A 14,371-nucleotide genomic window follows, 5' to 3' on the forward strand; every position below is an offset into this window, starting at 1 on the left:
GGGCTACATTCCTCCCGCAGGCCTAAAGCAGTTGCCAGCCAACGCATCTTAACATCACAAATCAACCTACTCCTTCATTTCAAATCATTTAATGAATCAACACAAGACAAATTTTGAAAACATAAAAAACAAAAAAACATAAGCAATGTTTATTAGTAACAGACTCAATTTCACACTTAAAAAAAAAAAAAAAGAGCCATGTCATTCACGAGAAAGAAATATGCTGAGCACCACCTTTACTTTTCAAAAGCCCAGTAATATCTGAGCGTCCAGAGATAGCTGCTTGCTAAAATGGATCTGCGAAGAGGAGCTCAATCGGCCAGTACATTCCGCTGTGCCCGAAACTGGTGGAAGGGATGCTGGAACGGATTCGGTAGGGAGGCAGGTGCGCGACTGGACTGGGCTCCTTGAGGTTCTTTTAGATCGCGGGGGTCTACGACTCGTCTAAGGCTCGTTGGCCTACACTACAGAGTTTGGGTGAGGTGCAGTGTCCTGCCTGGCTGAGCTGGCAGTGCTGTGGATGCCAGAGTCAAGCGGACGCATGCGGAATGTGGAATGTGATTGGGGGGTGGGAGTGGGGGGGGGGGGTGTCCAAGAGCTCTAGGAGGTTCAGCCAATCAGGAGTGAGCTGGCAACACGTCAATCAGGCCTTGGTCCTCTACCAGGCTGGAGCGGTGTTGGCAAGTCGCCGCATGCGTCTGAAGGGGCAAACACAATCACACACGCGTAAGTAATTGCTCCCGAAGCCAGTTGAAAATCATCCAACACAAATAAGCACTTACCTTTCACATCACTTATGTGAAGTGTGTGTATTATAGACCCTTTCCACAATAAAAACAAAAACAATGCTTGAACATTCTATTTGGTTCCCGATCTACTTCCTCTGCATTAAGATAACATAATGCATGTGGGGCCAACTATGTAAGAGATAACGGCCGCCGAGGTGTCCTGTTATACGGAATTAATGGACGAGGGCGAGTGGCAAAAAACTCCCCGATGCGCAGCCCGAGTCCATTAATTCCGTATAACTGGACACACCTCGAAGGCCGTTATCCCACTTATCACCCGGTTGCCACTGTAAAGCAAAGGAAACACGCGATTTCGTTTAAAAAGAAGCTCAAGTTCAGCTTGTTGTACACCTTCCATTGGCCAGCGATAGCTTGTTTACAGTTGATTCCATTGTTGCAAAGCCTGCAACCGTAGTCCTCTATGGTTGTTATACAGTGATGGCCAAAAGTGTTGGCACCAATGCTAAAGTTGACTGAAAAGAGGAATATAAAATCATCTTTTGGAAATTGATCTTAATGCCTTAAGTGGAAAATTAGGAAATATCTAACCTTTAAGGACACCAATTTTCTATTAGCTGGTTTGATGCTCATTGAGCTCAATGCAAATCAAACCAGCTAATAGGCTAACTGAAATAACACCCATGCCAATCTCTAGGTATGGTGAAGGGTATGTGATGATGTGGGGCTATTTTAATTCCAAAGGCCAAGGTAACTTTATCAGGATGCACAGTATTCTGGATCCATGAAATAACTGGCCTTTAAAAATAAAATTCTGCCTGTCTCTATGGGAATTTAACATAGGGGTGTCAATACTTATGACCCCTGTATTTTAAGAAAGAACATTTATTTATTTATGATACATTATTCATTCACTAAGAAAATTGGTGTCCTTAAAGGTTAGACATTTCCTCATGTTTCACTTAAGCCATTAAGATCAATTTCCAAAAGATGATTTTATATTCCTCTTTTCAGTCAACTTTAGCATGGGTGCCAACACTTTTGGCCATCACTGTAGTTACCATTCATAAGCATTAATATGCAACGGTGTCCTGTTATTCAGAATTAATAGCCACCCCACCAGCCAATCAGAAAAGAGTATTTCTTCTCTCCGGGTGATAAGATGCTGATAATGGAACTCTCTTGAAAGGGTCTATAATGTCATCTCACAAGAGGTGAAATAATCAATCTCCCTCAAAATCAGGTTATGGAATTCTGTCTCTGCTGAGATATTGTCTTTCAAGGCTTCCACTCCTTACAAGAGATCAATTGTCAGAAAATGTCAAGTATCTAAAGGGACTATCATTTTCCTGTCATCTTAATTCTAAGATCTCATTTATGTGTGAGGCTTGTAGTTCACACTGTAACGAGGTTATTGGTCTATAAGTGGTTGTATTAGAATATTTTAGTGCTACATCAGCAAGATCCGGAAAAGAAGGCTTATGCACATGGAAAACACATGGAGAACGCATGGATAAGACATGAATAGCTAGCGTGGGAAATCACTTGGTGCCAGTTTCTCTATCTATCTATCCTCTGATATACTTCACCCTGTCAAATAAAAGGAAGCTAAAGATTATGAAGAGCTAGTATATTTTAGAATTCAATAGTTGCCATGTGTGTGCCAGGACATTTTATGCTCAATCCCTCCAGGGATTTTCCCCAGATGGAAAATGGGGTTGCTAACTGAAGCATGGGGTTCAGGCTTGGGCAGTTATCCCTTGCGTTTTGTCATGTGCCATCTCTTTCTGCCATGTCTGTTTTATTCATCTGGCATGAAAGTATTAAGAGCTCTCCAAGCTATTCGTTCTTTCCCTCCACCTCATCTGCCTCCTGGCTGGGCGCTTTCTCCTCCACTCTCCCCTGTTCTCTCACCTGGTGTTTCTGTCCTGGTCCCTGATCTTCTTCTCCATCTCGGCGTCCGTGAGGGTCTCCAGCAGGGGGCACCACTGGTCAGCGTCTCCCGTGTTCCTGATGGCAATCTCCACCGTGGGCAGGGGGTTCTCACTGCAAGTACAGGACGCCACATCAATCAGGCAAGGATGAAACCACCATATCATCACAAAGACACTTTACTGTGGAGCAGTCTTAAAGGATTGTGTTGTGGCATAGAGGCACAAGGACAGACTACAGGTGGGTCGCAAAATTTGAATATTGTGAATAAGTTCCATTTTTACAGCTTTTTCGTCAAAAACGTTTACTAGTGCAGCCAGCCGGTTTTTGCAACTTGTAAACCTTGTCACCATAACCTCCATTTTAGTGAGGGTATCACAAAATCGCTTAACTTTAACAGAGTAATTACTGTAGCTGTGCAGCCAGATGATGCAATCAAGGGTAACATCCAGGCTTCCGCGAAAAATAGGATTGTATTAGGTTGCAACAAGTAAGTAGTAGGATGACATTTTTTGTTAAAGGTTACTCTGAATAGCGGAATTTCTTTTATTATTTTACTGCCTATGGAGGAAAAAAGGAGCTGCTCTAAAAAGCCGTTGGACCCGGAGAAAGAATTATCAGCCCATTATTGCATTATGACTTAATAACCGAATAGGGCAGATCATGACACAAAAAGTGTTTCAGTGTTTCCCACAGAACTGAATTCCATCTGTGGTGGTTGGTTTGCAGAATTAACTTGAATACAACAGTTTTTAACAAATTAGCACAGCGTGGTTATGATGCTAACCAGATTTCAGCACAATTTAATACAACTTGGAAAATCATTGTGTGGTGGTCAATGTTGATATTGTAGTGGGCCGCCACAAATAAGTCAATGTATGGGAAACACTGTGTTTCATGAAGTCATATGAATAGTCATATGAATCACTGGAAACATTTCCTCAATGACACCAGACAGGAGACATGAGATGAGAAGGAAGTGACAAAAAACTCTGACTGAATTCAGGGAGAGAAGACCATTCGTGAGGTATCAGCCTTGTACTGTATCACTGTAACCTATGTTACACCACCAACCACGGGATGGATGTGAACAGCTGGTCAATCTCTCACACAGAAAAACTCTGAATATATCTGTAGAGGTTTCTTCCTGTAAACAGGATGTGGTCTCTCTCTTCCTCTCTGTTTGTGTCAAGGACACTCAGAAGGCCAATTTGTTTCAGAGCCAAGTGTTTCTTGGTATTTTATGCCCCCAACGTTGTCTTCAAGGCAGCGCTGCCTGGAAGGCACTAGGGTTAGGCATGGGTTAAGGTTAGGATTAGGGTTAGGTTTGGGATTAGGTGCCTTTAAGTCAGCGGTGGCCTGGAAGACGACGTTGGGGGCATAAAACACCATCGAGCGTGCCAAGTCACTATTACACACATCTCATACTGAACGCTGTCTAAGGCCACTAGAAATCTGGCTATTACTGGGGTCATGCAAGACCAGGATCACAGACTGAGAAAAAAAAAACGCCACAAAACAACGACGTCACCAGACGCACGCACATGACTGAAGAAACTCTGTTAATCAAATAATCTTGTCCATGTTATCTACAGAAACCACACACATGCACGTTCACACAATGCTACATTCTGGCATGATCTGTGAATCTGTATGCTAAGCATAAACTGCTCTTTCATCCACTTGGTGGGTATGCGTAGTCCCTCAGGGACCGGCACCACAGGCTTTATATGGCTATAGTCTATGGATGCAAGAAACTCATTTCCAAATAAAGGCACTGGAGTCATCACCCATGATCACCCACTGCGTTCATACTTTAAAATGGTAAATAAATATAAGAAGCATAAATAAAACTTCCCCATATCTGCATGCTCAAGGGAGTCAGCACAGTTTTAACAATAAATCATGTAACAATCTGTTTAGGATCAGATGTTCTACAGAGAGAGGCACGAGTGGCTCTTTGTGTGTGTGTGCAGTCTGGATTTAATCAAACGGAGCCATGTTAAGACCGCCTGAGTGACAGCTCGCTGACTGACAGCCTAAATGCCTCCATCCCCTGCTCTTGTCCTGTCGGCTCCAAGTTATCGCTAGCTGCCAACGCAAGCCCAAGAGGCTAAGTGCTTTAGTGTGTGCGCCGCCATGGCAATACACCGGGAGGAGGAGCACCTGTATAAACAGGAGTGTGTCCCTTGTGTGTATTGGTGTGTGTGCGCAAGTACTTCTAAAAATAATTAAGTGAATTAATCCTGTCTGCGCCCAGTTCTAGAAATTAGAGCACTTCTGAGTATGTCGGTGTAGGTGCGAAGTGTGTACCCAAGAGAGAGTGAGTGTGTGTGTGTGTGTGTGTGAGTGTGTGTGTGTGTGAGTGTGTGTGTGAGTGTGTGTGTGTGTGTGTGTGTGTGTGTGTGAGTGTGTGTGTGAGTTTTACCTGAAGGCGTACGTCCTCTGGTGCCAGCTCAGTTGTCCTCTGATGCTGTAGGCGATGGTGGTGACAAACTCTCCGCCCAGGCCCAGCTCAGAACACAGCTTCAGTGCAAACTGCTCAGGGGAGTTCTCCTGCTCACACATGTCCCACTCAAACTGGTCCACCAGGGAGATGTTCCCAACGTGGATGTTGAGCTGCACACACACACACACACACACACACACACACACACACACACACACACACACAGTTAAAACAAGAAATCAGCCAGTCAGCCACTCTCTGATAGTCAGTCTGTAAAGCCCAACACAAGAAAATCAAACACGCTGCCCCCTACACATAATGTCGCTAAGCAACCACTCATTTCTGCGAGTACTCATACACAGACAGGCATACAGAAAGAAAACACACAAACCTACATCTTGTAGTTTAGTCACACACACATTTTATACAATCAAAGATAGACAAACATTCCCCAATCGTGACATCTCTACCCGCCGACCCGCCCCCCACACCCACCTTAATGATGACCCTCTGGTCCGTCTGCTCCTCCAACAGGCTGTCAGTGGGGTAAGACTCCATCTGCTGGCGGATGGCAGAGGCGATAGCAGGAACAAAGGTCAAGGGGTTCAGGTCCAAGTCATCACACAGGATCTCCGCGAACATCTCTGGGGTCATGAGCTTCTCTGAAAGGAGTGAAGAGAACAGAGAAAGACAGAGAAAGAGAGAAAAACAAAGAGAGTGAGTGAGTGAGACAGAGAGAGAGAGAGAGAGAGAGACAGAGGCAGAGAGAAAAACACAGAGGGGAAGAGAGAGAGAAAAAAGAGGGACAGAGGGAAAGAGAGAAAAACAGAGCCAGGGAAGGAGAGAGAGAAGGACAGAGGGGAAGAGAAGCAGGGGGGGCATTGGGCATGGGACAGTTGAAAAATCAATAAAGATATATTTTCAGACACAGGATTTCAGTGTTACATTCATTCATGTGCACATGTCCGGATGACGATCTGATCCCTAGAGTACATTTGCACTGCATCTATTCATTTGGTAGATACTTTTATCCAAAGCAACTTGGAGCAATAGAATAATATTTAAGCTACAGTGCAGACTTTAGTTATGAATTGACCCTTCGCCTAAGCCACACCCGAAAACCGCCACAGGCCAATCGTGGCTTAGCAACCCGTCACTAGGCACGGGAGGTCTGGCAAGCTTTTCGAGTTCTGCCATGTTAACCTTTGGAGACTGAAGGCCTGTGGGTATGAAGGGCACTTATTTGGATGTGTGGTGCCCTAACCCACTTAGACACAGTGAAATAACATGTTACACTATAGAAACATTATATAATTGGGAACACATATTGTTCTAACTATAAAAAAAATAGCATATTGCATGATATTTCCATAACCGCGAGATACACGCTTCACGATGAAGAAGTTGTTAACAGACATTCACCAAGATGTATAGCCCATCAGCAATCTATTTAAAATAACACCTATTTGAAGTACCATTCATGATATATTGTCAAATACTGAAGTTGTGGGAAGTACATATCTTAAATGGACAACAACTGCAGTGAGTTGGGAGAGAGAAAGGAAGAACCCATAGGCTACTACTGGCCAATCCTCTCCAATTGTTTAGAATTGGACTCTGGGCGTTTGGAAACAGCTGAGGGAGGAGGCTACTTGAAACTGCGAGTTTCGGTCGGTGTGAGCGAGTGGACTTTCAGTTGACAGTAATTAACACCCTTTTGAACAATCTAAGCTGTGCGAACGTCAGAGGGCGGTCTACGCTGATTCATCATTAGTGAGACACGAGGACAGCTGCATGCAATTCCTGTCAGCATAACAATAGAGGCTGTTGCCGAAGCGTCAGCGTAAGCGTCAGCCCTCGTTTAAGACGGACGTGGTCAAGACAAGCAAGTTTACCTGTACAAGTTCACCGAGCACAGGCGCCGACAAAGGCAAAAATGTGCCATTCCACCATATCTGTTATCACAGGCCATCGCAGAAAACGGCATCATGCCAAAAGGGGCAGAAATCGCCTTAACCTACAGCAACTTAAACGGTCCTCACCTACAGAAACCTCCTTCTCCATGGGCTTGTGGAACTGTCAATCCGCAGTCAACAAAACGGACTTCATAGCTGGCTATGCCAACCACCTTTCGTTGGAACTCCTTGCTCTCACTGAGACTTTGATCAAACCAGAGAACACAGCCACCCCGGCTGCACTCTCCACTAACCTTACACTATCCCACACCCCTCGCCCATCTGGACGAGGAGGTGGGACGGGCCTGCTGATCTCCAACAAATGGAAATTCACCCCGCTACTGCCTTCAAACAAATATGTCTCATTCGAATTCCATGCCATCACAGTGAACACCCCAGCAAAACTCTACGTGCTGGTCATCTGCCGCCCTCCAGGCCAACTAGGCGACTTTTTGGACAAACTTGACACTCTGCTGTCCTCCATCCCTGAGCATGACTGTCCACTTCTTGTTCTCGGCGATATGAACATCCACTTAGATGCCCCAGGCTCAGCGGGCTTTTTGGCCCTGATCCACTCCTTTGACCTCAAACTGGTTCAAAGCCCACCGACACACAAAGCTGGCAAAGAGCTTGACTTGATCTTCACTCGGAACTGCAGCACAGACACCCTCACGGTGACGCCTCTCCATCTTTCTGACCACTTCTTCATCCAGTTCAACGTCAGCCTGACAGAACAGCCTCCGGCTCCTCAGCCGATGGTCACGTTCCGCCGCAACATCCGGAACCTGTCTCCAACGTACTTTTCCTCTGTGGTTGCCTCAGGTCTACCTCCACTCAACACCTTCTCCTCTCTGGAGGTTAATGAGTCCACAGACTCGCTCTGCTCCACACTGAGCTCGTGTCTAGACGAGCTGTGCCCTCTTACCACAAGGCCAGCTCAATCCAAACACTCTCATCCCTGGCTAAATAATACCCTCCGATCGCAGCGCACCAAACTCAGAGCCGCGGAGAGGAAATGGCACAAATCCAAACTAACTGATGACCTCAAAAACTACCAGACACTCCTGACCTCCTTCTCAGCCAGCATCACTGCTGCTAAGACGGCTTTCTACAATGACAAAATCAACAGCGCTACAGACACTCGAAAACTTTTTTCAACCTTCAAATCGCTACTCAACCCTCAGATGCCTCCTCCTCCATCCAGCCTTACTGCAGATACCCTCGCCTCAAGTTTTACAAACAAAGTGGCGGCAATCAGCAGTCAATTCTCTACATGCCCACTCAACGCATCTGACTCAGATACCGCACTCCTACAACCTCTAGGGACTGCTAGATCATCCTTTTCAGCATTCACGCCTCTCTCCGAGAATGAAGTATCTAGACTCCTGACATGCAGCCGTCCTACCACATGCTCGCTGGACCCTATACCTACGAGCCTACTTCAGTCCATCAGCCCGACCATCGCACCAGCTATCACACATGTGATCAATGCCTCGCTAACCTCCGGCACATTTCCAACAGCGTTCAAAATGGCCCGGGTAACACCGTTACTTAAGAAAGCTTCTCTCAACCCTGCTCAAGTCGAGAACTACCGCCCTGTCTCACTCCTGCCTTTCCTATCCAAAGGCATTGAACGAGCAGTCTCCAAACAGGTCTCTGACTTTCTTTCACAGAACAACCTTCTGGATCCAAATCAGTCTGGGTTCAAAAGCGACCACTCTACCGAAACGGCTCTGCTGTCTGTAACAGAAGCCTTAAAAGAAGCCAGGGCGACCACTCGGTCATCAGTACTCATTCTGCTTGACTTATCGGCTGCCTTTGACACGGTTAATCACCGCATCCTTCTCTCTATACTCGCCAACATGGGAATCTCTGGTTCTGCTCTCTCCTGGTTTGAATCCTACCTCACAGGACGCTCGTTTAACGTATCATGGCTTGGTCAGCTATCTGCACCTCACCATCTCACCACAGGGGTCCCCTAGGGCTCAGTACTGGGCCCCCTTCTCTTTGCTATCTACACCACCTCCTTGGGACAGATTATCCGTTCACATGGCTTCTCATACCACTGCTATGCAGACGACACACAGCTCTATCTGTCCTTTCCACCTGATGACCCCTTGGTTTCAGCACGGATCTCGGATTACCTCTCAGACATAGCTACATGGATGAAGGCACACCACCTCCAGCTGAACCTCTCAAAGACTGAACTGCTGGTCCTCCCAGCTAAACCTACCATACACCACGACATCAACATCAAATTTGACTCCCTGGCTGTTTCACCTACCAGGACTGCAAGAAATCTAGGAGTTGTTCTCGACAACCAACTAAACTTCTCAGATCATGTCGCCTCAGTCGCCCGGTCATGCCGTTTCGCACTCTACAACATACGGAAAATCAGGACTTACTTAACTCAAGATGCCACCCAACTTCTGGTTCAGGCAATAGTCATCTCACGACTCGAGTACTGCAACGCCCTCCTGACAGGTCTCCCAGCCTGCGCAGTGAAACCACTTCAGATGATCCAGAACGCGGCGGCGCGCCTGGTCTACAACCAACCCAAGAGGGCACATGTTACCCCGCTACTCATCCAGCTACATTGGCTACCTATGGCGGCCCGCATCAAATTCAAGGCTCTAACGCTTGCCTACAAAGTAGTCTCCGGTTCTGCTCCCACCTACTTAAATGCCCTCATACAGACATACGCTACCTCCAGACCGCTGCGCTCCTCAGACGAACGACGTCTAGCTCTACCTCCGGTACGCTCAGGCCAATCCAAACTGTTCTCATCTGTTGTTCCTCGTTGGTGGAACACACTGCCAGTTCCTACAAGGGCAGGGACATCCCTCTCCATTTTCAAAAAACTCCTGAAGACCCAGCTCTTTAGAGAACATCTCCTCTCATAGCAACACTTACAACAAGTCTTGCTGATCCTAGCACTCACCAGCCGTCTTAAACTGACACGTAAATGTTAAAAACAGCACTCACTGATGCACTTATTCTTACTGTACTCTAATGTTTTTAAATTGTCCTAATATTGTTGAGAATTGCTCTAAAACTTAAACTGTTTACCATGTTGTTAGTCGCTTTGGCTAAAAATGCGTCAGCCAAATGTAATGTAATGTAATGTAATGTTTCTTTCGTCCCCCATGCCTGTTCCATTCATTCTGGCCAGGAGAGACGAATGAAACAAAACGCACATTCGACTTCTGCTTAAATAACTAGGTTATAAATAAATAAGGTTTTGTTCAGAGCTGAAATTACAACTGTATTTGACAGAGGACAAATGTAAGTTGCTAGTGACAAAATATTAGCTTTCAGTGTGGTACGATGTCTTTGTAAATGACATTTCATTGAAAAGACCCGGTTCTCCCCCTATGTGATAGACGTGCAGGGTGTTAAAGCTTGCCAGGCATAGCAACAGTAACTAAGAAGGGCGGGACTTAACAAAGGGTGAATTACCACTGCATCTTTCAACACTAGTACTAGAGGATAGAAGTGCCTACATTACAGTGTGGTAGGAGGAGAAGGTATAGGAGGGAAGAGCATGGTAAATGTGTGTTAGGTGTGCCAGGTTGTCAGAAGTGCTAGGAGAGGAATCCTTGGAAGAGTTGCATCCTTTTGAAGGGGAGTTATATTCAGTACCAAAGTCTATCACTACTGAGATCTCTGGCTTATGCCATTAATACCATCGTACAGGACAAATGACAGTTAAACAACTGAAAATGGCAAATGGCTGCTTCTCAGATCGTCCCCGGTGTATAGTGATGTCCTACTTTATAAATTATGGTCAGAAATCATGATTACCATTCATGTTCCAAGTGAAAGCATCCCGCAGTTTCTGCCCATCAATCTCCATATCAAGCCGGATGGGAACCAAAACTTCTGGTTGGGAGGCGTTCTCATGGATTACGGCTGGATCATGGTCATCAAAGCTGCAGAGAGAGAGAGAACAGTTCTCACGGATTACGGCAGGATCATGGTCATCAAAGCTGCAGAGAGAAAGAACAGTTCTCATGGATTACGGCTGGATCATGGTCATCAAAGCTGCAGAGAGAGAGAGAACAGTTCTCATGGATTACGGCAGGATCATGGTCATCAAAGCTGCAGAGAGAGAGAGAACAGTTCTCATGGATTACGGCTGGATCATGGTCATCAAAGCTGCAGAGAGAGAGAACAGTTCTCATGGATTACGGCTGGATCATGGTCATCAAAGCTGCAGAGAGAGAGAACAGTTCTCATGGATTACGGCTGGATCATGGTCATCAAAGCTGCAGAGAGAGAGAACAGTTCTCATGGATTACGGCTGGATCATGGTCATCAAAGCTGCAGAGAGAGAGAACAGTTCTCATGGATTACGGCTGGATCATGTTGTGGATTTCTGACTGCTCTAGGCTAATGGAAATCTATTTTTCACCTCCAAATTAAACTGCAACGAAATGGAAAGTCCCTTACGCCACCAGGAATTCCATGTAATATTTAACATAATATTAACATAATATTTGGAAAATGGATATCCAGGATTTTTGGAAAATGGGTATCCTATTGAGAGACTAAAATATATCAGCACTTCCCTTAGACAAAAAACGATGATTAATGATATTCTATATTCATGATATTCTATATTAATAATGGTCCATAAATACAGTACATCTTTTATTTCCCCCCTTCACAAATGAAATAAAACTGGCATATTGTGTATGGTCTTTACAGGAAGATTAAACACTAATGTGGAGAAGTTTTGAAAGAGTACAGAATTTTTTATCAACACCACCAAAAAAAGAGTTAGACCTCTCTAGTTACCATAGAGGGAAAGTCCTTTTCTTGTCTCTGCCCAGGCGGTTGCGGTTGATGGCGGTGGAGCAGGGCACAGCGTCCAGGTGGTGGGAGCTGTTGGGGAGGGTGGGCACCCACTGGCTATTTCGCTTGGCCTTCTGTTCCCTGCAGGAAGTGAGGATAGACAACGTGTTAACAAGATTAACTACATGCAATAGAAATGCTCGCTCGCTGACCTTTTTGCAGCTGTGCTGCATATAATGCTATATGCAATAATGTTTGATGTACACTGAGGTAACTAGGTTCAGGTGTATTTACAGTGCATACGGAAAGTATTCACAGCGCTTAATTTTTTCCACATTTTGTTATGTTACAGCCTTATTCCTCAATGGATTAAATTATAATGCTGCTTTAAAGGTCCCAGTGAGCACAGACCATCATACATAAATAAGAATGAAGTTTGGAACCACCAGGACTAGAGCTGGCCGTCCCAATTACCAATAACCCGATGGTCACTCTGACAGAGCTCCAGGGTACCTCTGGAGAGAGGATAACCTTCCAGAAGAATGTCCATCGTTACTGCACCAATCAGGCCTGTATGGTAGAGTGGCCAGATGGAGGCCACTCCTTAGTAACAGGCACATGTCAGCCCACCTGGAGTTTGCCAAAAGGCACCTGAAAGACTCTCAGACTATGAGAAACAAAATTCTCTGGTTTGATGAGACAAAGATCACTCTTTGGCGTGAATGGCAAGTGTTATGTTTGGAGGAAACCAGGCACCGCTCACCACTTGGCCAATACCATCCCTACAGTGATGCATGGAGGTGGCAGCATCATGCTGTGGGGATGTTTTTCGGCGACAGGGACTGGGAGACTAGCCAGGATTGAGGGAAAGATGAATGCAGCAATGTACAGAGACATCCTGGAAGAAAACCTGCTCCAGAGCACTCTTGACCTCAGATTGGGGCGACGGTTCAGTTTTCAACAGGACAACGACCCTAAGCAGTAAGCACATAGCCAAGATATCAAAGGAGTGGCTTCAGGATAACTCTGTGAATATCCTACAGTGGCCCAGTGAGAGCCCAGACTTGAATCCAATTGAACATCTCTGGAGGGATCTGAAAATGGCTGTGCACCGATACTCCCCATCCAACCTGATGGATCTCGAGAGGTTCTGTGAAGAGTAATGGGCAAAACCGGCCAAAGATAGGGTGTGCCAAGCTTGTGGCATCATATTCCAAAAGACTTGAGTCTGTAATTGCTGCCACAAGTGCCACAACAAAGTATTGAGCAAAGGCTGTGAATACTTATGTAAATATTATATTTTCGTTCTTTATCTCTAATAAATTTGCAAACATTTTTAAAAACGTTTTTCATGTTGTCATTATAGGGTATTGTGCGTAGAATTTTGAGGGGAAAAAACGAATTGAATCCATTTTGGAATAAGGCTATAACATGCCGAAATGTGTAGAAAAGTGAAGGCTGTCAAATGTCAATACTTTCCGTATGCACTGTACATTACTGACATTATATTCACTCCATCGGTGTCACTTATAAATAAATATTGCTTAACAGTTGGCTACTTTACTTTCGTTTTCCACCCAGTGTTACCTGAGATACGCAGGAGGCTCCGTGCTAATTGACACAGCTTTATATTTCTCATCGTTGCCTTCAAAGATCTCCTCACACTCCGAGGCCTTCAGCAGAGTCACGCTGGTGGCTAAAGGTGTATATCCATTAGCAACATCAAACTAACACAGAATAATACTGACCTGACAGATGAAACGTAAGGGTCCATAAGAAATGTGATGTATTCCCATAGAAAATGAGATCACGTAAACATTCGCTTACCATGTGATGAGGCAACTATTTTCTTTCGCTCCTCGACAGAAGCGAGCCTTCTCCACAATGATGGGTACCTTTTGTATAAGGACCCTCTAAACATGCGTAAGTAGTTTCCAACCTGTAAGCAGTAAGCAAGCCTTTAGAACACCAGTAAACGCCCGCTAGCGTCCAGTAAAGTTTCAGATTACGTTGTGTTGCTGTCATCTGTTAGCTCACGTTAGCTAGCTACCACTAGCTGGCTTCATTCAGTAACAGGCCTGTTTGGAAAAGCATCCTTTAATATGTTGAAGAGGTCATTTTAAACTGAGCGGAATGAAATTAAATTAGGTCTATATGCACCCACGACAAGAAGCTGACAAAATATTAATTCATGCTTTAAAAACGCATAGTGTGAACTGTAAGCAATTAAGAAACAAAGAGCTAGCTAGTGGGAAGTGCTAGCGGGCATTTATATAACGCATTTCTTTTTATGTTCATTATGATTCTATACGAACAAATGAGCATAAAGTTGATTCAATTGTGTATACCTCTGATCCAACCATATAGAAATCTCCATCTTGCTCGAGTTGAAATTTTATCGGCTTTTGACCAAAGGTTTTACTTAGCGCCATCTTTGCCGTTAGCTTGTTGCAACCATAGACAGTAACCAGAAACTAGCCTACTGCGTCTGC

At 45.0% G+C, this 14,371-nt stretch overlaps 1 protein-coding gene across 1 annotated transcript; it reads right to left on the reverse strand.

The window, feature by feature from the left end:
• Positions 1-73: 73 nt before the first annotated feature.
• On the reverse strand, positions 74-14,361 carry smarcb1b (SWI/SNF related BAF chromatin remodeling complex subunit B1b). The gene is made up of 9 exons (XM_076303056.1): positions 14,228-14,361; positions 13,707-13,818; positions 13,467-13,575; positions 11,883-12,020; positions 10,887-11,014; positions 5,623-5,789; positions 5,107-5,297; positions 2,661-2,792; positions 74-698 (listed from the first exon to the last, which is right to left on the reverse strand). Exons 1-9 carry the CDS (start codon positions 14,309-14,311, stop codon positions 659-661), a joined length of 1,101 nt encoding a protein of 366 aa, XP_076159171.1. The 5' UTR covers positions 14,312-14,361; the 3' UTR covers positions 74-658.
• Positions 14,362-14,371: the final 10 nt, after the last annotated feature.

The sequence above is a fragment of the Alosa pseudoharengus genome, unplaced genomic scaffold, assembly GCF_046254945.1.
Source record: "Alosa pseudoharengus isolate Yale_2024_CS ecotype anadromous, Long Island Sound unplaced genomic scaffold, YU_APseudo_1.1 YU_APseudo_1.1_scf_24, whole genome shotgun sequence".
NCBI classification, from domain to species: Eukaryota; Metazoa; Chordata; class Actinopteri; order Clupeiformes; family Clupeidae; genus Alosa; species Alosa pseudoharengus.

Coding starts and splice junctions, on each gene's coding strand:
- smarcb1b (XM_076303056.1), bottom strand. CDS start 14,311: ATGGCGCTAAGTAAAACCTTTGGTCAAAAGCCGATAAAATTTCAACTC. Junction 13,576..13,706: donor AATAGTTGCCTCATCACATG/GTAAGCGAATGT, acceptor ATACACCTTTAG/CCACCAGCGTGACTCTGCTG. Junction 5,790..10,886: donor TTTCACTTGGAACATGAATG/GTAATCATGATT, acceptor CACTCCTTTCAG/AGAAGCTCATGACCCCAGAG.